A 26,254-nucleotide genomic window follows, 5' to 3' on the forward strand; every position below is an offset into this window, starting at 1 on the left:
GATGGTTAACGATTGCTCACATATTTCCAGGTGTAAAATAATGTCTGTAGGATATGATGGTAGGGACTGGGGGCTGCCACCACTTGGAATATCCCATCAATCATCCCTTTAAATTGGCACGATGTACTATCCAAATTACCCGGAGGTAACCAAGTTGAAGTGGTGGTTAGAAAAAAAAATCTTGACCCAGAGAGAGATTCAAATGTGGTATTATCAGCCACAATTAATTAATTGTCAAGGCTAAATCCATGGATTTTTCAAAAAAAAAGAGGAATTCAGGTGACACTCTGTGAGCCAAATGGCCCGTTTCTGTACTTGTAACATTCTACGACTATCCTTCACAAAGTGATGCCACCGATGTAAAATCTGACTTAACCAGTTGTGGCAAAGTTGTCTTAAATCCATTGTGCGGAAACACGCTTCTGCTCTTCTGTGGAAGCAGGATGAATAGAATTGGCATCAGCACTAAACTAGACTGGCAAGTTGACAAAGACTCCCTTACTCGTATATTTAAGGGACCTCTCTGTGCATTGCTGGAGAAAGGCTAATGCATTGCATCTGACTTTGGAAACTGCTTTCATTAGGATTCAAATGTCAATGCACAACATAACTGAACCAGAAGTGCACAAAATAAAGTACATCTGACTGCTCTTGCGCTGTTGTATTCCAGATCGGTAAAAGGAATGGAATCACCTGAATCCGTATGTTCCATTAAGGCAGTTTTCTATCTAATATTTTGTTTGATATGAAAACAGAAGAGCAGACGAACATCTATTTGTGATTTGTGGCTGTCACGGCACCTCAATGCCCAAAACACATTGTACTGCACTTTTATAACAAAATAATATAATAATAATCCTTGCATTTGATACAGCGCATTTCATGTCTTCTAAACGTCTCAAAGCGCTTCACAAAATATCCTGTAAAGTGAATTGACTGTATATTTGTGGGCGAAACGTGCAACCAATTGCGCACAGCAGTGCCCCACAAACAGACGTGGATTGAGTGACCAAATTATTTTTATTATTTTTTTTAAGGATTATTATCCCCGGAAAAGCAATCCGCCAATCGACTAACAATTGGGTTCCTACTTACTGCTAGGTAAACAGAGGTGTGTGGAGTAAAGAAACTTGCCCAACATTTCGCCCTGCTGGGAATCGAACCCAGGTTTCTTGCTTGCGAGGCGAGTGTCTAACCACTGAACTACAGGAATCCACTTTTCATCATCGTGTCCTGTTACAATTTGAATTGGACTTTTTATTTTTCCATGTACAAATCCCCAATACACTTGCTTTTCGTCAAAAAAAATCATTAAACTCTTCTATGATATTGAGATGTTCACAGGAACTGATGAAGAGTTGAAAGATTGATAGAAATCCACATTTATAGCAAAGAAATAAAATGTTACGCCATCACTGGTTTAATGTATGTCTATGTTTATTAACAGTAATCCTTGGATTTGAAATATCGCCTTATCATGTTGTGGAAATGGTCTCAAAGTGCTTCACGGGGTTTACCTCAAAAAGTGTAATGACTGTATTTTGTGGGTAAATGAGGAAGCTTATTTGCTCAGCAATGTCCCATGCACAGCCCCATGAAGTGAATAAATGAATGACTGATTAGTTTATTTCAGAGGAATTAAGCAGAATGAACAGATAAAATTGATCATTCACTTCACGGTTGCTGGTTGGACATTGCTGTGCGCAAATTTGGTTGCCGGGCTTGCCTGCAAAACACATGGTCAGTAAATTCTTCGGTAAAACCCCATGAAGCACTTTGAGACACCCTCCTGATGTGAAAGGCGTTACATCAAATACCAGGGTTATTACGTGGAGTAAGGAAGGCAGATGTGGCAAGCTACAATCGAGAGAGAGAGAGAGAGAGAGAGAGGGTGACACATATTTGTGATTTAGAGAAAATCACCCATTAGGGTTCAGCTTTGAACAGTTGTGGAGAGGGTTACTGACCATAATTGAAGCAAAGTATCTCTGCGTTAGTCGCTCATATGGACAGAATTCAGGAGGTAAATGCCCTTTGCACATGGGGTGTAATTAGCTATGCTGTTTTTCTGACAGTTAAGGGAAGTGTTTAGTTGGTTTGCACAGTGTAGGATTATTTGAGCAATTTCAAATGTCATTTTGCATCAATCAAAGGAGTTGCTATGTCAATTACCTATTTGATCTCCCTCTGCTTAGCTCACTGCATAGCAGCGCGTTTAAAGCACTTGCTCTATTTATTCTGAATCCATCAGTTTTGGGTGCGTACATAAGAAACGTAAAGGGTTGACTCGGTCAACCTCAGTCTCTAAGGAGCAGAGAATCTTCTCGCTTCAAATCTCTAATGATTCTCCTGGTCTGCGTTCAAATATCCGAGAACATCGGCATTCACAAAATATAATGGAAACCCCTGTTGCGCTGCGCAAGCCAAGCTAATGATAATAATAATTCTTGCATTTGATATAATGCCTTATTACGTCTTTGAGATGTCTCAAAGCTCTTCACAGAATATATTGTAAAGTTAATTAACTGTATATTTTGTGGGCAAAACGGGGCAGCCAATTGTTAGGTTTGGGGGACTGCTGGTCAGGAAACTCGGAGAAACTCCATTCTCTTTTTGTAAAGTGGTGTGGCATCTTTAATTTCCACCTCAAGAAGCAGAAAATGGTACCTTGGTTTAACATCTCATCCAAAGGAATGCCACCTCTAGCAATGCAATACACCCCCAGCACAGCAATGGAGCATTAGCCTGTTGGGGCTTGAACGCACAACCAGAGGTGAGAGTGCTATCAACTGAGCCAGACTGACATAGGTGTTAAGAAATGATCACTAGTTGGATATGTCAGTTTATGTCAGTAATTAAACTTACAGATTTAGTAGGTTTGCGACAACACTCACTGTACTCCATTTAATTTACAGCATTGTGGATTTCATTGGAATAATATGATATTTAACAGGAAACAGCAGCTGCTGGAGAAGACAGCTTCTAACATGTTATGATACTCATCAGTCGTAAGATGTGGTAGGGAGATCACAGAAATCAAGTGCTTTTCCTTGTACCCTGAAGGGCATTGGTACTGATGTTGGCGATTAGAAAGCAGGATGAAGTTGGCGGAAAGCGGAAGCCTTGCTGTGAACGTATTATTATGAATGCTCTGAAATATTCAGTTAGTCTCACAAAGAATATTTTTAAAAAAAAAGAGAAATGGGATTTTGTGCTGTAACGGTTTGTTTTTAAACCTTCTATCACTTTCTATTCTCTTTTTAAAAGGGAATTAAAGATTCACGTACAACTAAGTATTCTCCCTGTGTACATGTCGGTACTCTCTCTGCAACAATCGCATCGGTAATTAATAATAATAATCCTTGAGTTTGATGCAGCTCCTTAGCACGTCTTCGAGACGCCTCAAAGCGCTTCGCAGAATATACTGTGAAGTGAAATGACTGTGCATTTTGAGGGCAAAATGCTATTGATATTTACAGCATTAAAAGCAACCCTTTTGGCACATCGTGTCCGTGCTGGCTTCTGTAAGAGCGATCCTTTCAGTCAGTCCCGTTTACCTGCCCCTTCACCAGACTTGTGAAGCTTAAGTGAAAATATCAAGGTGTACAAATAACTGGTTTAAAAACAACACACACACACATATACGCCCTCACAGAGCAATGCAGTGGTAGACATTCAAACTAAGTTCCATTCGCATTCTATGCGTGTTCTATGCCCGGCTCAGGGAAATTTCCAGTCTGGTTTAGATACTCTAGACAGAGGTACGGTGATGGTTTCCCGCGTGCGTCAGACACCTAATTGTCTGGAATTTTTACTTAAGTAAAAACGGCTGGACTAGAAAGGCATTTGACACTGGATATTACTTTTGATTTTTGAATCCTTTCCAGAGAAGTGTAGAATCTTACAGCACAGAAGGAGGCCGTTCGAGCCTATGACGGCTCTCTTTGAAAGAGCTGCTGACTAATCGCACTCCCCCGCTCTCTTCCCGTAGCCCTGCAAATTTTTCAATTTTATGTACCGATCCAATTCCCTTTTGAACGTTACTGTTGAATCCTCCTCAGGCACCCTTTCTGGTGGTGAATTCCAGACCGTAACAACTCTCTGGGCAAAATGTTGCTTTTATATTACAACACTCCTCTGCAATCGTAACAGTGGGACAAACTGGGCAGTGGTATTTTATTTTGCCCTCCCACTGGTATTTTATTTTGTCCTGGTGAAGCAGCCAACCTAGCAGGCTGGATAAGAACTGATGGAACATAACACAACTAACCCTGGGGAGTGGGATATGACCTCTGGAATGAAACACATTTGCTTACATTCCTGCAGCAGGAAATAACCAAGTTTCTATAATTTGACAGATTTTCTACACACAAGAATGAATATTCTATTAAGTAAAGTGATTTGTCACTGCAGGGTAGAAGAAATTGTGATCACATTTGACACGACACATCATGTACAAACATTCCTTTCCCAAAGTGCTACCGCACTCGCTGACTACCCTTCAGTGACAAATTGCTATGGAAACGTGCCGCTAATTGAAATTGTTCTTACATGGATTTGGGAATTCAGCCTAAAGATGTTCTTAAAACACCTCTCCAATACACATCCATCTGATCTGTGCCTGTTCACGTGGGAGTTAAAGATCCCATAGTTCGGACCCGAAAAGAAAAGTGAGTTTCTTTCGGTGTCCTGGACAACAATCTCTCAGATAAAATTGGTCAGTCATATCATGGCAATTTGTGGGACATTGTTGTTCACACGTTGGTTGCCACATTCACCTACGAATACACAGTCACTACACTTTACAGTTTAAATCATAGGAGTGCTCCTTGTGCGAAAGGCACACTATCAAAAGCAAGGATTATTATTGTTTAAACTTTTCAATACCAATTTTTTTGTTTGAGGAGACTTTATTTGCATCCTTTTCCTTTGTAGGACAATTTACTTTCGCATTGTGAGTGAGATGTAAGGTTTTAGCCTGTCTGGTTATCTTGTCTTAAAATTTAATGTCGCAAAGTTTGTCATTTCATTTTAATTAGGAAACTTGGTCTTATTAGTAACAGTGGTGAAAAACAGCCTCGAAATTAGTGCTGAACCGAAGAATTTGCCACAATGCTGGCCAACCTTTAAATACAAGACAAAATGATCTTACAGGCTAAGACAAGCTGGGATTTCAGTCAACGGGACCGTTTGCCACCTCTCTCTTCCTCAGGGCTCATTCTCTCTTCATTCCTCTCCTCCCTCAGGGATACTAACTGGAAGATTTCCGATCTTAGTCAACGTGCGATCAGATCAAAGACTCTCACTCTGACATCGCAAAGCAATCCATAACTACACTTACAAGTTTCTTAAAGTAACTCTCATTAAACAGTTGCCGTGTGTATGTATGTATGTATGTATGTATGTATGTATGTATGTATGTATGTATGTATGTATGTATGTATGTATGTATGTATGTATGTATGTATGTATGTATGTATGTATGTATGTATGTATGTATGTATGTATGTATGTATGTATGTATGTATGTATGTATGTATGAATCAATCAATCAATCAATCAATCAATCAATGAGTGACATCTAATGGTGCAGTCTGAAACCTAAGCCTGAATTTAATGCTTATCCAAACCACGTCTCCTTTCAGATTTCAGGCTGAAGCAAACACATTTGAGCAGCAAGTCCTTTTAATGTTGATTAGCGTAATAGCAGTAAAGTGCTACCAGTCTGGCATTAACTCAGAAATTGCTGTGAATTGCAGTTAAATCAGAAATTCAATGTGAAACTATTAAGGTTCTATTTCCTGTTAATTCCCTTTGGCGTGATTTTCGATTGCAACTTTTGGGCAAATCTTTAAGTAAATCCGGCAGCCAATTTACACACATGAATATCCTACAAACATCTATGAAGTAAACGGTCAATTTATCTGTAGGACTGTCAGCCAGGAAACCAGGAGGAATACTCTTCCCTTTGCGAGAAGTAAAAATTCATACTGATTAGTTTCCAGGAACATATCAATGAGTGCCATAACAAATAATAATAATCCTTGCATTTCATATAGCACCTTTTCGAAACCTTGGGCAAGTTTCCTTACTCCTCACGCCTAATAATAATCCCTCCAAAACAAAAAACAATAATAAATTGGTCATTTTCAATCTACGACTGTTTGTGGGACATTGCTGTGCGCAATTGGCTGCTGCGTTCGCCCACAAATATACAGTCAATTCACTTTACAGTGTGTTCTGTGAAGCGCTTTGGGACGTCCTCCCGACGTGAAAAGCGCTATATCAAATGCAAGGATTATTATTATTATTCGTGCCAGGAGGATGCCTCAAAGTGCTTCACAGGATATCCTGTAAAGTGTAGTGACCGTGTATTTTGTAGGTGATCCAAACAAGAAATGGACATTTTGGGCAGGTTGGTGTCAAAGGTGTTACCAGTCAATTAGATGTGAGGCCAAAGACCAGATGGCACTAGGTACATTCTTGCAAGAGTTTCTGGGTGGACGAGCCCGGCAGAGAAAGCAATTCAATGGGAATGGTTTGACCAAAAGCAACAGAATATCACATCACAAGCACCTTGGGTCAAGTCAGTTGCTTAGAAGTGCTGCTCTGGGGGGGAAAGTGAACCAGAGTGTATACGTGTGATTGCAGTAAATGAGGAAAGAAAATACAGGGGGTTGTAATTGAGCTGAAAAGTTAATTGTGACATTAGATGTTTTGTATCTGTAAACTAAGGAAATGTTTGAGTCAGTATCAAAATCTTTAAGGTGGGACTGACTTGCTCTACACATTTTGTCTTTCTCACCTCCATAATAGCACAATAAGCTATTTCAAATACAATCAGTCATCCTCCCGTCAAGACTTAGATTAATGTATGTTCTTTCTGTAATATTTAGTAAAAAAAAACCTTCCCCGACGAAGTACTGTACACATTTGGTCGTTTTTAACATTTTTGTTCAGAGGTTTACATTATCAGCTGTAAAGCTCGATTTATCATGTTAAATAAATTTGCATGAATTAAATACATGGCGGGTTTTAAAGGCCTTTTAAAGGATTTTAAAGTAAATCATACATTCCCTCCAACAAACCCTCTAGAGTAAAGCTGATCATTATTCCAAGATTTCAGATTATTCTCGTTCTGCTGAAGCTACAATTACTACCTTGAGCAGCCAGAGAAATTCTCTACGGATAGAGGATCGTTAGATTGTGGGAATCTGAATGCTTTATAGGCAGAAGGTTCCATTTCAACAATTTCCTTTTTTTTTTTAAAATCCTGAAATTCTGCGTCATCCGTCATTTTACCTCTGCATGCGTTCAGGCGATTTCAAGTCCTGGCGTCTGTCAAACGTAGATATGGCAACACACCAGATCCACATCTGAATGCAGGAATTGAATTATATTCTCACTTACAGTGACCAGGAAAGTGCAGTGCAAAGGAGTTGAACCTCCCAGGCTTTGAACTTAAACAAATCGTTGAAGACTTGCACAGTCTCTTTGACCTGACCAACAATCCCCCAAATAAAATTGGTCATTTCCTTCCCCTTTAAGTCCTCCAAGATGTTACCTACCTCAAGGTACACGGTCACTACACTTTACAGTATATCCTGTGAAGCGTATCGAGGCGTCATCTCGATGTGAAAGGTGCAATATAAATGCAAGGTCTATCATCAGTCCATCACAGCATCCAATTCTATTAGTACACAGTATTCTGTGGAATTTTACCTTGGTTTATGATTATTATTGGCCCTCACACCTTCACTGCACTAGATTTCTTCTGAACTTGGCACAAAACTCGCTGAACTTTATGACAGCAAACTTAATTTTTAATTTTTTTTTACGTATCTGTTCAAAATCATTTCCAAGCGACTGTTTCCACTTACATTAACGGTTTCTCCAGTCGACTGGCTGGGGAACCCACAATCTCTCCCAGGGTACAGAATGTCTGTCCCAAAAAATCCTAAAACAGGAGAGAACACAAAGTTAGTTTCTCCATTTAACATGCGTTGAACAAGTAAGTGGAATTCACTGATTGGCACTTGCATTCTGAGAATTATGATTATAATGACAGCACAACAAGAACAGCAGTAATGACTTGCATTTGTATTCCGTATTCCTTAAGTAAGGGCAAGAACAAGTGAGAAAACCTTGGGGGAAAGATTTATTGAATATACCAAACTGGGTATAATAACAAATTAAAATTGAAATGAGTCTTCCAAAAGTGCGAAAAATTATACTTACATGCTTAGATAAGTCTGGGCTCTTAGAATCAACATCGTACCTGCAAGGAAAAGTAAAGAGCTGTTAGCTCTACAGAAAACTGTTTTGTTTAGTTCAGACATTGTTGTGTACAAATTTGATGCCAAATTGCCTAATGCCAAATCTGTCTAGAACAAAAACAATGTGGATTTAGCATCCTTCAAACAGGATAATGTTTCAGAGCGCAGCGCAATAAAGGGGTCAGACATTGAGAAAAGAAGAAGGGAAGGTGGACATCGGAGCAATTGAAGAGGTGGATTTTAAGGCAGGACTCAGACAAATAAAGATGGGGTGAGATAGCGTGGCATGGAGAGGGTGGGGGATTGAGCAGTGAGAGTTAGGTGAGCTGAGAGAGTGAGCAAAGGAGTGGGGTAGGAGAAGATCAGAAGAGGCAGGGAGATGCCAGGGTATGTAGGGATTTATGAATGAGGTACTTCTAATTGATCCACTGGGAGCCAATGGAACCTAATGGGGACTGGGAAAGGGTGAGTTTGGAATTTGGTGCACTACATACAGCCTATAAAGATTTTATAACAATTGCATGTTAAGCACTTTGAGGTGTTTTTACATTCTGGGCACAATATCAAATGTAAAGATTATTGTATTATTCATGACTGATAGATTGGAAGCAACAGTTTAAAATAATAATCATAAATAATTAATATGTGCCTCGTCAGTCAGTGTTATTTCCTCATGGAGTATTGGTTTACTTCATGCAAACTGAAGGAAACTGCAGATTGCAGCTCTATAATTCGTGTGCAATCATTGTGGTACAAGATTTTATTAATAATAATCAACCTTGCATTTGATATCGCATCTTATCACTTCATTGAAACGGCTCAAAAGCGCTTCACAGATTTTACTGTAAAGTGTAGGGACTGTGCAATTGTAGGTGAATGTGGCCGTCAAAGCCATGAAGCGAACGATAAACTTTATCTGGAGGATTATTGGTTCGGACACCAGGAAAAACTCTTCCATTTTTTTAAAATAGTATCACGGGATGTTTAAAAATCCACAAATCCACAGTCAATATACTTCACAGTAAATCCTGTGAAGTAAATCCCACGAAATGCTTTGAGATGTTCTGATGACATGATAAGGCGCTATAGCAAATGCAAAGATTATTTTTAATATCATCACTTTCAAGTATCTCAAATAGTCCTCAGAATGTGCAGTATTTCCATTGCTATACTGTTCATTGCATTGTATTAATTATTGCTATTGCAGAAATAACTTTGGGAGTATCACCCACGCCCATCCCGACTACCCTAACCCACAAAGTCATGCATTATTCACGCTAGCATGTACTAAGCTTGTGGACATTGTCTTTGTACCGCATTCAAGCAATTGCACAATTATTTAAACATTAGTGAATTATCGTAGACAATTCTCGACAGAAGATAATGACGAGATGCACTTGTTAAGGCATGAAATGTAAGGCTCGAGGACGTGTTGAGAGTGAGAGGCAAAATGAAATGACAGAATTACACACATCTATTGTAAACGTCTGTAATTTTGCACCCAATTAAACAAGCTAGAAACATCATAGGGCATTGAACTTTAAAACACAAGCCTTATAGACCTGGACACTAATGGAAGTCTCAAAAGAAAATTAAACACTCTGAATCTAGTATTATGTCTGGGCTCAATGTAAAAATGCCATTTACGCTCTTCAAAGTGCTGGAATCTGCTCATGAACCTTTAATAATGCAAAGGATGTGAACATTTTTTAACATGTGAACGCTTTTATTTACACTCGGATCATTACTGAAACCCAGAGCTCAAATTAAATTAAAGCAACGCCCTCTGGCACAAGATAGTAAAATAAACTACAAACAAGCCACATTGGTTTGAGGCTGTTCAAGAAATGCTGCTTAATAAAGGCTGAATTTATAACCTTAAACAGCTTTGGTACAATACGTAGCAGAAACCAGGCATCTGATTACCAGACACCCTGTGTTATTGTGCATGTCACCTCCTGAAACCAGATCATGAGATTTTCAACACAAGAGGACAGAGATAATTCCATGTGTCTTGTGAATACTGCAACCCATTTACAGGTTGATGAATTGAATTCGCTGCAAAATTTAACTCGTACAACACGACATGGGGCATCACTGATTGAATGAACACTTAAATGGATGAAATATTCTGGTCTCTTAACCCACGTTGCAACGCAGACACACGTGCATAGTGGTGGTGGTGCTTGGAAGCAATTTTTTTGACGCATGTTTACATGCAACGGTGCCTTTAATGCCTTCATGATAAACGTTACCAGTCAGGTTTCTGATCAGCTGGAGAAACTTGCTTTGCAACACTTTTCAGGCACCTATGAATGTTTCTCTTCCACCTCCACGATAATAAATAATAAATTCTTGCCTTTGATTTTGTACGTTCAAACGTCTCAAAGTGCTTTATATTAAATATTCTTTTGAAAAGTGGGTTGACAGATCCCCAGGCAAACAGTCGTTAATCTGTGTCGGCAGCTTCCCACACACACAGTAAAATAATTCATCTTTATTTATCTGTGAAATTCGATGGAGGAGAAATATTGATGGGACACCAAAGGAACTCTCTGCTCATCTCTGGAAAAATGCCAGCAATCATTAATTTCCACCTGAATGGGCAGATGGGATCTTGAGATTTCTCTGGAATCCATCCTGGAGCCCTTCCGCCCCACCTGCTTCCTTTCCGCTTTTACAGTCCGCCTTAACAGCTACCTCTTTGACCAGGTTTTCGGGCATCCCCAGCATTGCAATGGAGTTTCAGCTTAGAACATGCGAGTTCAAAGTCCTGGTGTGGGACTTTAACCCAGCGACCTTCTGACTCAGAGTCGGGAGTGCTACCGACTGAGCCATGCTGACACCCACATGTCTTTGGTCGGTCTTTCTCACATCAAAAGGATAGGATTTTAGCAATGGCATAATCACGCAGAAGTGATACCAAACATTCAAGGTCAGGCGAACGACTGTAAGACTGATCCTTTGTGCTAGTTCATCTCAATTTGCTTTGGTCAGCCGAGTGTCTGACACATTCACCAAGATTAAGAGTCTCCAAACCAGACAAGAGTTCTACATGTGTCAGCTACACTCGGAAACTCCTGTGTCTCGAATGGATTGTGCACACTCATCCCAGAAGGCCTCAATGTGCTTACCTAAATCTGGAGAGTATTAGGCTCAGGTTGGAAAGAGCTAAGGCTGAGGGACCACAGAGTATCATCTCAACAAGGAGCATCCCTACTTTGTCACCGAGAAAGTGGGGAATTTGAGAGAGTGTAATTATTGGAATGATGCCAGGAGGAATGACTGATGATATTGAGGGCATCTTTGCTCTGGACTCGTATCTCCTGGGTACCTGAATTGTCACAAATCACACTAATTGACTTGAAGCTCTAAGCTACAAGAGAGAAAACCACAAGTATTTGTCAGCACCGCTGTGTAATTAGGCTTCAGGTCCACTATTTTGTTATTGACACGTTTTGTTTTCTTCTAAATGACTTTAATTAAAATCCTCATTAAACAGCATCTCTTTACCTACAAATTCCACAAAAGGTTACAGATGCTCATTGTCAAACAGCACCGTTCATTAGTACACTTTAAAAGGTGTATTAATGAAAATTAAAAAAGGCTTTTGCCCGCCTGAAATGACATGGAATCTTAATGGGAAAGGGAATTAATATCGACTCGGTGCTACCGCAATGTTTATCAGGTAGGAATTCCTCCCCGTGTCCCAGCCAACAATCCCTCAGATAAAATCGCTCAATCACTTAGTGGGACGTAATTGTGTGCAAATTAGCTGCCATGTTTTCCTGCAAATTCAGTCACTACTCTTTGCAGTAGCATTGCAAGATGTCCTCCGGATGTAAAAGGCACTGTATTAAACACAAGGATTATTATAACCCATGCATTACGGAACACACGGGCATTAATTGAGAGCTCCGTAGAGTCTGGCTCTGGCAGCGCCCAGTAAGTAGGCCATCGATTGAAGATATCTTTCTGTGGAGACAGAACCTGAAGCCTTATGATAAAAGCATCACAAGTCATTACTGGATGATGATGAGAGAACGTTAGAAGCAGCTGTGAAGGAATTCATAAACTAATCCGTTTAACAATGCACCTCATCTGCTTTTAGATTTTCTTATTTGGTGCACTACAGTCTCAGCAGAAATGTATGAAATATATAACGGCCAAGATAACAGTACAAAGAGAAATAAAGAGGGAGCTACACATTCTATGGAGTCGGCTGAACACTTTCGATGTCTTCCAGGGACATTGCATATCAAAGAGAATTCAATTTAAATCCATTTCGCTTTGGAGAGAGACACAGAGAGAGAGAGAAATAAAAGCTACGATTACATATTCGTAGTTCATATTCATCTGCTTTGGATACAACATGATGAATACTGCAGTAGCGTTGCAGGCTTGTTACAAGAGAACGATCAAGTCTTTAGAAAAAAAATAGCATTCGAACTTTGCTATATTGTCTATTACAACGCAAAAACGCTTGATGTCTTTTTTTCATAAAAAAAGGATTAATTGCGCTGAGTGTGGGCATTTTGGTTTATAGTCCAATAACTTGCTAAATCCTGGACACTCTGAAACACCGTGTAAAAAGTAAATCCTGTCGCAGATTGGAATATCCCCCTAAGAGTTGTGAAACGGTTCAAAGAGTGTTACCAAGCTGATCTCTCTCAGTCACTCTTCACACCCCACCCCACCCGTACACAAATACACACAACACACAGCAAAAATATTCACCTTCAAGTCAATACAGGATAAGAAGCAACTTACAAATCAATTCGCAGATTCTGCCGTTCCTCAAAGAAGTAATCTAGGACAAACTTCCGCACAAAGTCTGGATTTAAGGTGTTGTCGATCACTTCTGTTCTTCCAAACTGAAAGTGAATTGGAACCAGTGTTAATATCTCTGCTCACATTTTACAAGCGATATCGCACATATCACACCCGACTAAACTGGCGTATCAGTAAACAATAATCCTTGCATTTGATATTGAGCCTTATCACGTCGTCGAGACATCTCAAAGTGCTTCACAGGATTTCACAGTGAAATGCAGTGACTGTGCATTTGTAGGCCAACATAGCAGTCAATAAAAGATATGGTACAACTATCTACCTGGTGCTAAAGTATCTCCTTGAGTTTTTGCAGTAATAATAATACCATTCAACAAAGAAAGTTTTGAAAGCACTTCTCACACAATGAGTTATTTGATGTTTGGTGATAGAATAGAGGAAACACAGGGCAGCTAAACTGTGCCAACAACCTCCTATCAAGCACAATGAGACGAATGAACACCGTTTGTAACATCTTTTGTTGAATGTAGGCGAGGAAGGATACTGGCAAAGAACTTGCTCCTTTCCTTCAATAAATTCTCTTGAATCAATAGGAAAGATCACAAGATTGGTTCAGATGAAGAAGGCCCTTTGGCCCACCTAATCTCAACCATCCTTCCTCCTCTCTCCCCCTACCATTAGAATCAAGCTGATTTTTAAATGAGTCCAGTGTCCTGGCCTCTACCACATTTACTTGCAATCTCTTCCAGTCGCTAATTACCCTCTGACTGAAGAGCCTTGGGCTGGTTAAGGAACTTGAGTGATTTTATTTTTTTTTGGATGGAAATGGTCCTGAAAAATCAGGCATTAGCCATATTACTATTGTTCATTTCACTCCTGATTTTCTGCCTCTTGATGAAATGTCTCAACAAATTCAGAACTGAATTAAATGTAAAACAAGTTAATTTAGCTGGCTGGCAAACAATCAAGTGCAGTTAGGTCGTATTTTCCACTCTGGATGGTGCAAATGTAGAACCATTAGTTTTCAACTCGCAGCCTGGATTGGCTTTAATGAAGGTATTTATTATTCAACACTAAGGTTTCAGATGGAACCTCTTATCCTTTGTAGATAGCTCTCAGACAGCAACGACGCAGCTTTGAACATGTGCGGTCTTAGCTGATTAAACGACACAAGTTACCCCCAAAGAGTACTCCGGGGTCCCCAAGCCTTGACTCTTGCCAAACAAACAAAATAATAAATAGCATATGAATGTTGTGCTGAGCACAGATCATATTTGTGCTACAAAATTAGGAAGGCAGAGAAGGCTTGAAATGGCAGATCAACTTGGAAGGAAGGGGGAGGCTAGGCTGTTGCTGGCTACAATTACTTTTGAATCCATAAACCCCAAATGGCTAACACCATGTTAATTCTTGTTTGCTACCGAATGTGCACGGTTCGTAAGAAGGATTCTCTAAAAGGAAATGGCTGCCGCTGATGTCCTTTCAGGAAGCGTCATTTCCTGTGCAATTAACAACAACAATAACAACAACAACAAAATTACATTTGTATAGCGCCTTTCACTTCGGGGGGATGTCCCAAGGCGCTGGACAATCAGAGAACCAGCAACCCCAAGTGTTTTTACCAAACTGGTACAAAAGGAAGGCACATTAAAAATAGAGTCATCTTGTGTATGTATATTCTAAATACATATATATTATGTATTTATGTATATTATATTATAATATGAGATGTCCAGTGTGTGGGATCTACCAATTTGATAACTGAAGACACATTGCTACAATCAATTACGTTGATTGTAGCAATGCGACTAGTTCCACCCACAGTCCAGTTTCACCCACATTGATGATATCAAATCAATGTCACTCATACAAGTCGCACTGTTACAGAGCTTCAACACTGTGCTTGTGACAGATTTATCAAAGGGATACACCTCCCCATTTTAAAATGGTAAAAAAAAAATCAACTTCAGCCGAGTCCAATGTGCATTTATCAATACGAAGGCAATTCAACATCTCTGGCGCCACTATTATATTGGGTGAAAATAACATAAGCAATCAGGTCTCATCAATAGTGTAATCAGCGATAGTAAAAATTTATGCGCTACTTTGCAATGTGCACCCATAACTCGCAAGATGTGAAATTCTAAGCAGGAAACTATAAAACAATCGTATGCTACCAACATTAATTATTTATGTCTGACAGTCCACAGAGGTTTGGGAACAGTTGACGATCACTTTTGTTAGAGCCTGATGCCCCCTAGTCCTTATTTTATAAAGCAAAAATCTTCTTTTTCTTTAAAAGGCTCGTCCTCACCCCTGCTGAGGAAATGTTTTTAAAAACTATTTTTTCCATGAGTACTTGCACCAAAACACTAACCACCCCAACCTTTTTCATCTCCCTCCCCTCTATGCCCTGCTTAACAACACTGATGATGGCTGTTACAATGAGACAGTCCTATATTGCAGAATTTTTTTTAACCTCACAGCTCATACTGCACCTTATAACATCATCACAAAGCTTCACAGGACTTTTACTGTCAAGGGTAGTAACTATGTATTTTGTAGGCGAACACAGCAACCCATTTGCGCACAGCCTACAAACAGCCATGAAGTTTCATACCGATATAAGGATGATTATTATTAGTATATTATTATTAATATAATAGAAGTATCATTAGTATAATGATATTTCTATTGTGGATTTCAAGACGGAACTAGGCAGGTATATATATGATAGAGGCTTAAAGGGGTCTAGGGATAGGGCAGGGCAATGGGCTGGCACACAATCAAATAATGGAACCGTAGATATTATATGACAGCTGTCATAAAGACTGGGGAGAAAATGATTTTCGTGCAATCATTATCACATGAAAAGTAGCACTTTTCACCCCACTATGTGGTCTGATCACTAAACGTCTGTTTGCTTCCCAGTTAAAGGATTTTGTTATAGGATTTGTTCTCACAGGTTTCAACCATCTGTGCGTGGAGTTTGTCGTGGTAAACATTGTCACCTCGTACACGAGTGTCTGAACAATGTGAAAGACCTGCTTCCTACGTAGAAAATGAAAGACGGGCATTTTGTTCAGACTGTGTATTTTGTCGATGAAACGCGACAGCCAATTTGCACAAATAGCCGTGAAGTAAAAAAAATCAGTTTGATCTGTGGCATTACTGGCCAGGACACCAGCAGAAACTCTGTGATGCTGCAGGTTTCAATGTCAACTGAACAAGCAAAACAGGACCTTGGTCTCATCTGAAGGACATCACCTCCAACAAAAGCACTCCACCAACACTGGATCCAAGAGTCAGCCCAGACTGTGAGTTCAAAGGCTTGAATGAGCCTCTCAAGTGATCACTGTCAGTAACCATGGAACAGCACAACTAAAGAAAGATGAGCCAAGTAGCCGGAGGTATCTTTGACTGCCTGCTTTTTACCTTATAAGCAGTATATTGGGAAATAAAATGTTGATTCCACAAAGCAATAAAGTCCCAGATAGTCCAAGTTTCTCTGATGTACCTTAGACTACTTTCATTCCCCACAGGCGTCCTCCAGTGGCTATTACTCTGTCATTACTATCAACGGCTTGGGGCAGAGTGAACACTCAACCAAAGGAGGAATTGGATTCATGGGGCAAGCTTGAATCAGGTGCATTTATAATTACACATGATTAAGCGCTAAATCCATCAATTATGCAGTTACTAATTCTATGTCATTAATCACCTCTGGTGTTTGAATTAATAGGTAGACTTGAAAGCTGCTCACATTATGCCCAATTAGCATTGCAAATATTCTAAATATATCAACTGGACTTCAATTACTGATTGTCTATAAAATGTTAATGTCATCTGCGTTGTTTTTTTATACAAAAAAACTATATATTTGCCGTCACCAGTTCTAATGATAAAATCATCTTTAAATTAAATGGAATTGTCAAAAATGTTGATTGGTTCGATGGACAGATCAGTTAGACGGTCAAACAAGTTAAATCCAGGCCCATTATTCCTTTGAGAACAGACATTATTACACTAAACTCTGCATCTCTGATGGAACACATCACATGCATTGCTTAGGGTTCCTTTCTTGTAGGAAAAAAATAACAAGCTCTATTAAAGGGACGTTATGTGGTTTTGTATGGGCATCCAAAGGCTAGACTCATCAACATTAGTCACGCCACATATTAATTTTGGTTTGTTTTTTACCTCAGCAGTAGAGAATTTTACTTTGAAAAGGAATTACTCAACCAAGCTTTCAGCTTAATAACTAATGCTTCATTCACAATGCTGAGGAACAATAATATCGCTTCCAGCATTGCGGTGATTTGTGATGATTTAAACTATCCTTTTTGCTGCAGAATTAACACTGAATCAAAGGTTGACTTGCGATATTTGTGGCTAAAAATACTTTTTGTTTTGTCTGCGCATATTAATCCCATGAATTATTATGAATGTATTTCAAAAACAGTGCCGTGAGATCTTTAATGTCCGCCCGAACAGTCAAAGGAGTGTGGAGCGAGTATCAGGTGGCTCCAAGACTTTAGATCGCAGCATTTAGTTGAAGGCTCAGCGAATCACCCAAACCATAACAAAAATAATTGAACACAGTTCTGTTTACAAAGTGTCTCTGGAAAAGTCTATGGACCACATATTCCGTACAGTAATCCTTGCATTTGGTGTAGCGCCTTATCATATCCCAAGTAAGTCTCAAAGCGCTTCACAGAATTTACTGTGAAATGGAGTGACTGTATATTGGTAGGCAAACTCGGCAGCACAATTGCACACAGCAATGTCCCACAAACAGCCATGGAGTGAGTGACCAATTTTATTTGGCCAGGACACTGGGAGAAATTCCCTTCTCTTTTCGAATAGTGCCATAGGATCTTTGACATCCACCTGAACAGGCAGATGGGAACTCAGTTTAATGTCTCATTTGAAGGATTTCTTAGATATTATTGCTCTTGGAGGGGAGAAAATACATATTCTATCAGAGGTGCGTAAGGTCAATTTCCATAGCTGACATTGAATGAGCATATAGGTAGAACACAATGCCGAAAAAATTCATGAACGATGGCGTTAGATTTATGAGATTCATGTTTATAAAAAAAGTAAGGATGGAAAAAGTGAATTTTAAATCAACTAAAAAAGTTATTCAAAAATCTTAATAATGTTTAATTATTAATTCGAACCAAGTGGTGAATTATATATGTTCAACCTCATTTCCTTTAGCCTGTCAGTATTTAAATTATTATGGCTAAAACAGTTGAGAGCCACATAAAGAGGGAAAAATTACAATGGATAAGATTGGAACATGTCTTATTTCCTGAATTCAGCAAAATACACAGGATTTAATTGTGTTTTTTTAATCTATTGTTTATCAGCGTCAAATTCCTGAGTAAAGCATTTGATTATTTGAAGCATACGGGGATTTGGACAGATAAATATTTGAATAAAATTGACACTGTTTGCATTGGTGTCAAGTAAATATATACTGTACCGTAATTACCAAATGTCAAATCTTCTGTGGTGTACATACATCCAACCGGTAGTACATGTGTACCTGAAATGATTTATACGAGCTTTATAGTTCAAACTTGTGAACATGGTAGTTACGTAGAGTGACATAGCACAGAAACAGGCCGTTTGGCCCAACTAGTCTGTGCCGGTGATTAGATCAGGACTCATTTAACAAGTATCTTGATACTGTGTTGGGAGGATGGTTGGGTAGATATTCTGGAGGGATGAAATCAGACAGACCGAAGAGCCTTCTTCATCCAAACTGATCTTGTCACCTCTTCCCTTCTCCTTCATACACACTTCCTCTTAAAATTCTTTGATGCTTTTTTTTTGCTTCAACCACAGGCTCTGGCAGCGAGGTCCACAATCTCACCACCCTCTACATGAACAAGTTCCTCCGAAACTAACGTTTTTAGATCTGTCACTGGCTATTTTACATATATGCCACCTTTAATGTGGGTTTGGCTGCATCAACCTTTGACCGAGCGCATTTAACAGCGCTCACTGAGAAGCAATAAAACGTGCAATAGGTTATATAATGGAGCAAAGTTGATTGACAGAGACCACCTAGGTTAAATCAATCAAAACAGTTGAGCTCAATTATAGCTTACAGCACGAGCACAAGTCCATTATTTGTATTTGATTACATTGTTTTTAAGGGGTTTCAGGTTTTTGTTTTGGTTCCAAGATTTTCCATTCGTTTCAGTGCCTCTGGTGGGCTCTCAAGGAACGTAGCCAAAGACAGCTTTATTATTGCTGCTCTAAATCTGCAGAGAGACTTCAGCTGAGCAGGTTATAAAACAAATCTGAGATCCAAGCAGGGAAATCACCATCAATGTACCATCTTCACACAGAGACCCAGATAGTAATTTACAAGAATGCTTATAGTCTCCACACAGACGCCCGGGGGAGCCAGGGGAAAGGGAAAGTAATTAAGAGACAATGTTATTATTATACATCAACATGTTAATACCAAAGTCTATGACTTAGTAAAATTCGGTAGCACCCAAACCCATAATTTAATCCATTTTTATTGCCTCGTACTTTTGCCACAGCGCCAAAATGGAAGGCTTAAAGAGGACAAGATCAAGAGATCTTTCACAAGGTTGGTTCGCGATAAGAAGACTTTTCATTCCATTTGATCTCATCCTTTCTGAATTCCCATCCTACCATCCTCCCAGCCCACGATCAAGCACTCCTTCAAATGAGAGGATTATTTCAATCACTATCCCTTTCACCTTTGGATCTCTATGCCTCCATCCCTCAGTCTCTCGCTCCTGGTCTGACTTTAAACCCCACGTTTAAACCTAACTCTTCCACCTCACCTAGTCACGTCACCTATCTGGGCATAGAAACATAGAAACATAGAAGACAGGTGTAGGCTATTCAGCCACTCGAGCCTCTTTCGCCATTTTATAAGATCATGGCTAATCTGTAACTCAAATCCAGTTACCCCCCTTTGCCCCATATCCCCGAATACCTTGAACTAACAAATCTATGTCTATCTATTTCTTAATGTGGGTGCAGGGGATCCAACATCGCACCACATTCATTAAGAGTAGCTCCAAGACATTCTCCTTTGTGAAAGGTGCTATATAAATGCAAGTTGCTGTATTATTAATTATTTAGTACCCTTTCTTTTAAAGTTTTCACTACATTGATCAACCAGGGTCCAGGTTCCCATTTGGTGAAGTGCAATGAATCTGTAATGCACATTGACAAAAAACATAGGAAATCATGATTTCAGGAGCAGCCACTGACATTTTTAAATCGTGAGTGTGTGAGAGTAGCGTATTTCTGAACCTCCGGTACTATAACTGCGCCAAAGAGTAAACAAAAAAAAATCCCTGTCGCAACAGGGAATGACCCACTAGTAGAATTGCCTTGGCAACAGACCTCATACAAAACATTTCACCGTGTAAAATATTCACAGATACCAACCCTCAACTCTTGTCTCCCCCGACCCACACCACCTCCTCCCCTCCCCGCTCCACACATCCAAAAAATAAACCATGTCAGAAGCAGAATAGATTGAAGGGATGTGAAATTGATTACGCAAGTCTCCCCACTGACTAATCCTCTCTCGTATACAGTCACATCTGCATACTAACCGCTGATCTTTCCTTTGTGTTTCAGGGTTGAGAAGTAATTAAGATCTTGAGTCACTGTCAGAACAGCTGCAGGCTCAGTTTCTTCTTGCGATACACTTTCAATTCACGCAAAGCCTATGTGACAAGGGGGGGAGAGACACGGCTGAACCCTCCTATAGGGTATGCAGCTGGGAGGCAGATCTAATGCATCTGCACTGCCATTACAACCCTGGCAAATGATCTGTGCCCAGTGATTGCAGACAGCGATTGCATTCAGTTCCCAGCATGGGAGTCAGTGTAACTCCGCATTTTGACAACATCAGTCACAAACATTCTACACGGAATGGATGTCATTAAACGATACATCCTGTTCATTTCAGAGGTCCACGAGTGGCCCCCAAGAGCTTGTGTCTGATTTTTTTTATATGTAACAATAATAATATTCCTTGCATTTGACACAACGCCTTATCACGTCTTCGAGATGTTCTCAAAAGCTCTTCACAGAATAGACTGTAAAGTGAATTGACTGGGTATTTTGTGAGCGAAACGTGACAGCAGCCAACTTCAATTAAGTGAAAGACTGTCATTCGCATTTCTTGCTTCTAATTTAAACTTTGCCAATTCTGCCTTTGGAACGGTGACAATAAAAGTGCAACAGTACGGCTAAGGAGACTGTGGAAGCAGAAAGTGTCTACTCTTTCAAAAGCAATTTTAGTTAGATTTCTTTCACGAAATAATATCTCGGGATACAGTATATAGTTTATGACATGACGTGTACATGCGACTGCCACGATGGTGGAAAGTGAACTGGATGGACCTTGGTTTTCTTTCATCTAGCAATTCTTATGATCTTATTCCATTTACTTTTGTGCATCCCTGAGCACTGATGTTAGATCAAGTTGTTAGAACTGCACTCACTATTGTATGAGTATGAATCTTTAATTCCCTGCACTGACAATTAGAGTGTGGAATTAGTGCATGAGGCCAAATTAGGATACAAAGCGCTGTTTTTCTTCAATGAGCTCAATCGAGACTGCTGATAGTCATTACATTTGAAACCCTTTTGATGCATCAGAGAGAGAGAGAGAAGAGAGGAAGAGAGAACGAGAGAGAGGAAGGATTCTCACGCTATATCTTCAGACTCGATTCAAATCCATGCTTCAGAGATGAAAGAGGTTAATGTCCCCCACTGCATCACCCAATCTCTCTGCATATACTCTCTGAAGCAATCTTCTGAAATACTCTCTGATTTGTTGCCCTATTACAACAGAACTTGGCCCATTACTGTGCAATCGATTTAAAAGAAGTGGATATAAACTCTTTCTTTAAACAAATCTTCTGTTAAAATACCAAAGGCTGTGTTATGAGAGAAGCTTGTTTGAAGAAAAGTCACGCTTAGAGTAAGAGGTTAACTTCTGCCTCTTGGCTTGTGATGCTTCCTTCTCTTGTGATCAAAGGCTGTTTTTCACTGCAAAGCTATAGAACATTCACTTCAGGAACCGATGCCACTAATGGGGGATATGATAAACTCCGATGCAAACAGAGAATGGGACCAGGCAAATATTTCCTCCATTCCCTCTACGCAGTTGGCCTAACTATCATCGGGAGCCAAGGTTGAAATGGAGGGAGCCCAATTTCAGTAAAGCTTTGAGAGTTGGGAATAAGTCCGCCAGGAAAACTCGCTCTGCTTAATCCTTTTGAGAATTGGATTTGTTGCCTTGAAAGACAATGTGTTGTTCTGCGATTTCTGGGTTGAAACAATATCTCCCAATGTGGATGTACCTTCTATTTTCCATCAACAATAAAGGTACAGCAAATCTAAATCATTGCCTCCTCCACCCTCCTTGATGTTCACATTGAATTATATCCATTTAATTAAATCCACAGGGGTATAAGCCAGCACTTGCCTAATCTCCTTTATGATAGTTTACACCCGCTGTGGTTAGAAGGATTTTGGGTTGACTTCAATCCACCATCCACAGAGCTAACACTAAGCCCCAAACAATATGAAACTGCCCTGAATGCAGATTAAATTTTCAGCCCCCTCAGGTGGTTTGTTTATCGCATAGTAATAATAATAATCACATCAAGAGGACGTCTCGAAGCACGGGAGTTGCTGTAACCTGTATTTTATAGGCGAACGCAGCAGACAGTCTGCCCACAGCAAAGTCCCCAGTCGCCAACAAACTGCACAGTCGTTCCAATTCCCAGCAAATCCTGTGAAGCGCTTTGAAGAGTCTCGACTATGTGTTATTTCAAATGTCACGATCATTATTGATACCGTGAGATGCACAACGCAACAACAATAAAGAGACGGTTCTCGCTTACCTCCCTCCACTGTTTCGTCTCTATTCCCTGGACATACAGAACGCACACTGCAAAAAAACAAAAAGTTGCATCTTTTAAGAGAAGAGAACATATACCAGAGGAGCAACTCTGAAAAAAGTATCTTCAGAGCCAGTAAACCAAGACAGCAGTGAGAATACCTTTGCAGAGATCTAAGGTAATTCAGCAACATGCCATATCTGAAGAGATATACATTTTAGTTGCTAAACTGTTTTGAAGACATCAGTTCGATCAGCTGAACGAATGCGTATGGCAATTTTGAAAAGCATTTTTAACAAGTTTTAAAGTCACAGCTAAAAAGCTTGGATACTTACATGGGTCAGATTTGGAGAACGTGTCTTTATCCAAAAGATTCCTGAGGGGAGAGGGAAAAGAAATGTAAATTATATTTGCTGGAAGACCAGACCGCAAGCTGTACTAGGATAACCGGGGATATTTCTTTCCAATACCAAAACCCGGCTAAAAAATGCATGGAATATGAAACTTGCATGAAAATCGATGCTGGCGATGCGGAGAGATTGAATCAGGGAGTTCCAGAGGTTTGGGGTGTGGTGGCTGAAAACACAGCCACAGGTGGGCACTTAAAACCAAACTTGGAAACAACCATGAGCCTACAAATTGCATCTTATCCATCTAACTGATGATGACAAATGCGAGATTGGCTGCTGCGTTTCACCCGCAAAATATATAGTCAATTCCCTTTTACAGTAGATTCTGTGCAGCGCTTTGAGACATCTCAACAACCTGATAAGGCGCTATATCAGGTGCAAGAATTACTATTAATATTATAATTGGCTCCGGACATTGAAGACACCAACTGTCTGAACACTGAACTCCTATTAACGCATGAACATTCTATAACTTTTAAAAATAAAACAAAAATCCATACGTTTGATGTAGCGCCTTACACGTCAGGAAGACGTCTCAAAGAGTTACCGTGTCTAAAATGTAATGACTGCGTATTTTGTTGGTGAACAAAGCAGCCAATTTGCGCACAGCAATGTACCACTAACGGCCATGAAGCAATTGACTTCTTCTCTATGCGGACAGATTGTTAGCCAGGACACCAGGGAAGAAACTCCCTCCTCTTTACAAAGAGTTTCATGGGACCTTTAACATCCACCTGAACAGGAATCAAAGCTTTTGCTTCACTATGACACTATTTTGCGGCGTTTGGGAAAGCCTAGTGTGTCTTTATTTTTTATATCCATTGCTAATCCGTTGCACAATGTAGTACAACAGCATCTTTGGCAATCTGACAGCGAAAGAGAGATCTCAGCAGGTTTTCACCATTGGGTTTTAAATGGACTATATTTTACACTTTGAATAGAACATTTCATCAAAACATAATCAAATGGTATTACAATTGCAAAGGGCTCTGAGCACATCGTATCCACTGATTGATTAGAACATTCAAAGAGTTTCTGCAATAGGGGCACTGTTATCTGCATCCTCTTATTCTCCTCCCTGCTGCCAACTTATTACCATTTTCCTGTAACCTGTCAAGTTCCGCATTTTCAATTTGCTTACTGACAACAGCATTCAGTAAATTATAATAAATAATCCTTGCATTTAATACAACGCCTTTCACATCAAGGGATGTCTCAGAGATTTTCATGGGATTTACTGTAAAGCCTAGCTAGCGACTGTGCACTTTGTTGACGAATGCTTACGATCAATTTTTTACTTAGTGCTTGACAGCATTTAGACGGTACCTTCACACAACATTGATTTAAATAGAAACTAAAGAGTTTCAAAACAAACATCAACAATTGTAATTGAAATCTCTTCACTGCATTGTTCTAAATAAATAACGCAGCCCCGTGAAGCTTGATGTGAGCAATGTTAAGCGTATCTGATTACGTTCAGTGTGCATTCAGTAGATCTTAGATTGCGGTATGACTGCGAAGGGGGAAATCAACCACATTATGCCAGTTAAGAAATGTAATTCATGTGCATCAAATTAGTCAGTTTCTGTTTGTTACAACAGCCTCCCACACCTTCAACTGTAAACCACCCATAGGTTCGAATCAATGTTCCTTCTTAGCTAAAATGTGGTGACAGCAAAAAATAAGTCCAGTCACTGATGAATGGAAGTCAAGCCACAAAACAGAAAGTATCAAAGTGCATTTTAATAATACACTATCCTTGCATTTGATATAGTGCCTTTCACATCAGGATAACATCTGAAAGCACTTCACAGGATATATTATAAAGTGGTGGATTTGGCATTTTGGTGAATTTTGTAGACTGATGTTTGGTAAGTGAAGGAGGCAACCAGTTTGTGCACAGTAATGTCCCACAAACAGCCGTGAAGTGAATGATCAATTTTATCTGGGGGATTGTTGGCCAGGGCATGGGGAGATAATCCTTTCTTTTTTGGAATAGTGCCATGGGAACTTTAACGTCAACCGAGATGGGACCTCGGATTAACTTCTCTTCCGAAGAGCAACACCAGTGACAATGCAGTTCACCGAAAACACTGCATTGGAACGCAAGGTTAGACATTTGTGAGTCCAATGTGCCAAAGTGAGGTTGAACCTACAATCTTCTGTTTTTGAATCTACAATCATCTGACTCAGGTGGCACTGTGGATCATCATTTTATTGCATTGTGCCTGGAGTTTGCAATGTTAATTGAAATTTTAATTGACTGCTTTATTGTTCTGGATGTTTAACGTTACTTAATTTTGCTTGATAGGATTGTGTTATGGAATTTAGAGTTAGAGTTAGGATTAGTTTATTTATTGCTGTTCTCTCCTCTGGTAATGTTTTGTTGATGTCCATGAAATGTTAACTATTGAATACCAGAGATTCTAGCTTTGAATTCCGATAGATTATTGTCTCCATTGGTCTGAGAGCTGCAGTGCAGTGGTTTGGACTTGAGTTGGATTAATGGAGAGCAAAATAAATCCAATATATTTTGCTCTCCATTAATGGTCCAATAAATAATAATATTAATCCTTGCATTTGATACTGCTCCTTATCAAGTCAAAGCGCTTTACAGAATATATTGCAAAGTGAATTGCCTGCATATTTTGTGGGCGAAGCAAAATGGTGGCTGCATATGCAACAACTATTGCTTGAAGTCCTGTATTGTTCACTTGGAGGGTAGTTAATGATTGGAACAGGTTGCTATTAAGGGTGGTTGAGATCATAACACTAACTCATTTAATAAACTGCTCAAAGCTGTGATGAAAGGATGATAGGGTCGGTATTCTGGAAGGATGAGATCAGATAG

At 39.6% G+C, this 26,254-nt stretch overlaps 1 protein-coding gene across 1 annotated transcript in view; it reads right to left on the reverse strand.

Annotated features, from left to right (window-relative positions):
- The window catches only part of cpne5b (copine Vb), a 123,420-nt gene that overhangs the window by 81,332 nt on the left and 15,834 nt on the right, over positions 1–26,254 (reverse strand). The window contains exons 2-6 of the mRNA XM_007894272.1: positions 23,329–23,369; positions 22,997–23,043; positions 13,047–13,150; positions 8,239–8,278; positions 7,881–7,957 (exon numbers count right to left, since the gene is read on the reverse strand). Of these exons, the coding sequence (XP_007892463.1) occupies positions 7,881–7,957; positions 8,239–8,278; positions 13,047–13,150; positions 22,997–23,043; positions 23,329–23,369 (309 nt within the window). The remainder of the gene's footprint in view (positions 1–7,880; positions 7,958–8,238; positions 8,279–13,046; positions 13,151–22,996; positions 23,044–23,328; positions 23,370–26,254) is intronic.

Source organism: Callorhinchus milii, unplaced genomic scaffold (genome assembly GCF_018977255.1).
Source record: "Callorhinchus milii isolate IMCB2004 unplaced genomic scaffold, IMCB_Cmil_1.0 Scaffold19, whole genome shotgun sequence".
In the NCBI taxonomy this organism is placed as follows: Eukaryota; Metazoa; Chordata; class Chondrichthyes; order Chimaeriformes; family Callorhinchidae; genus Callorhinchus; species Callorhinchus milii.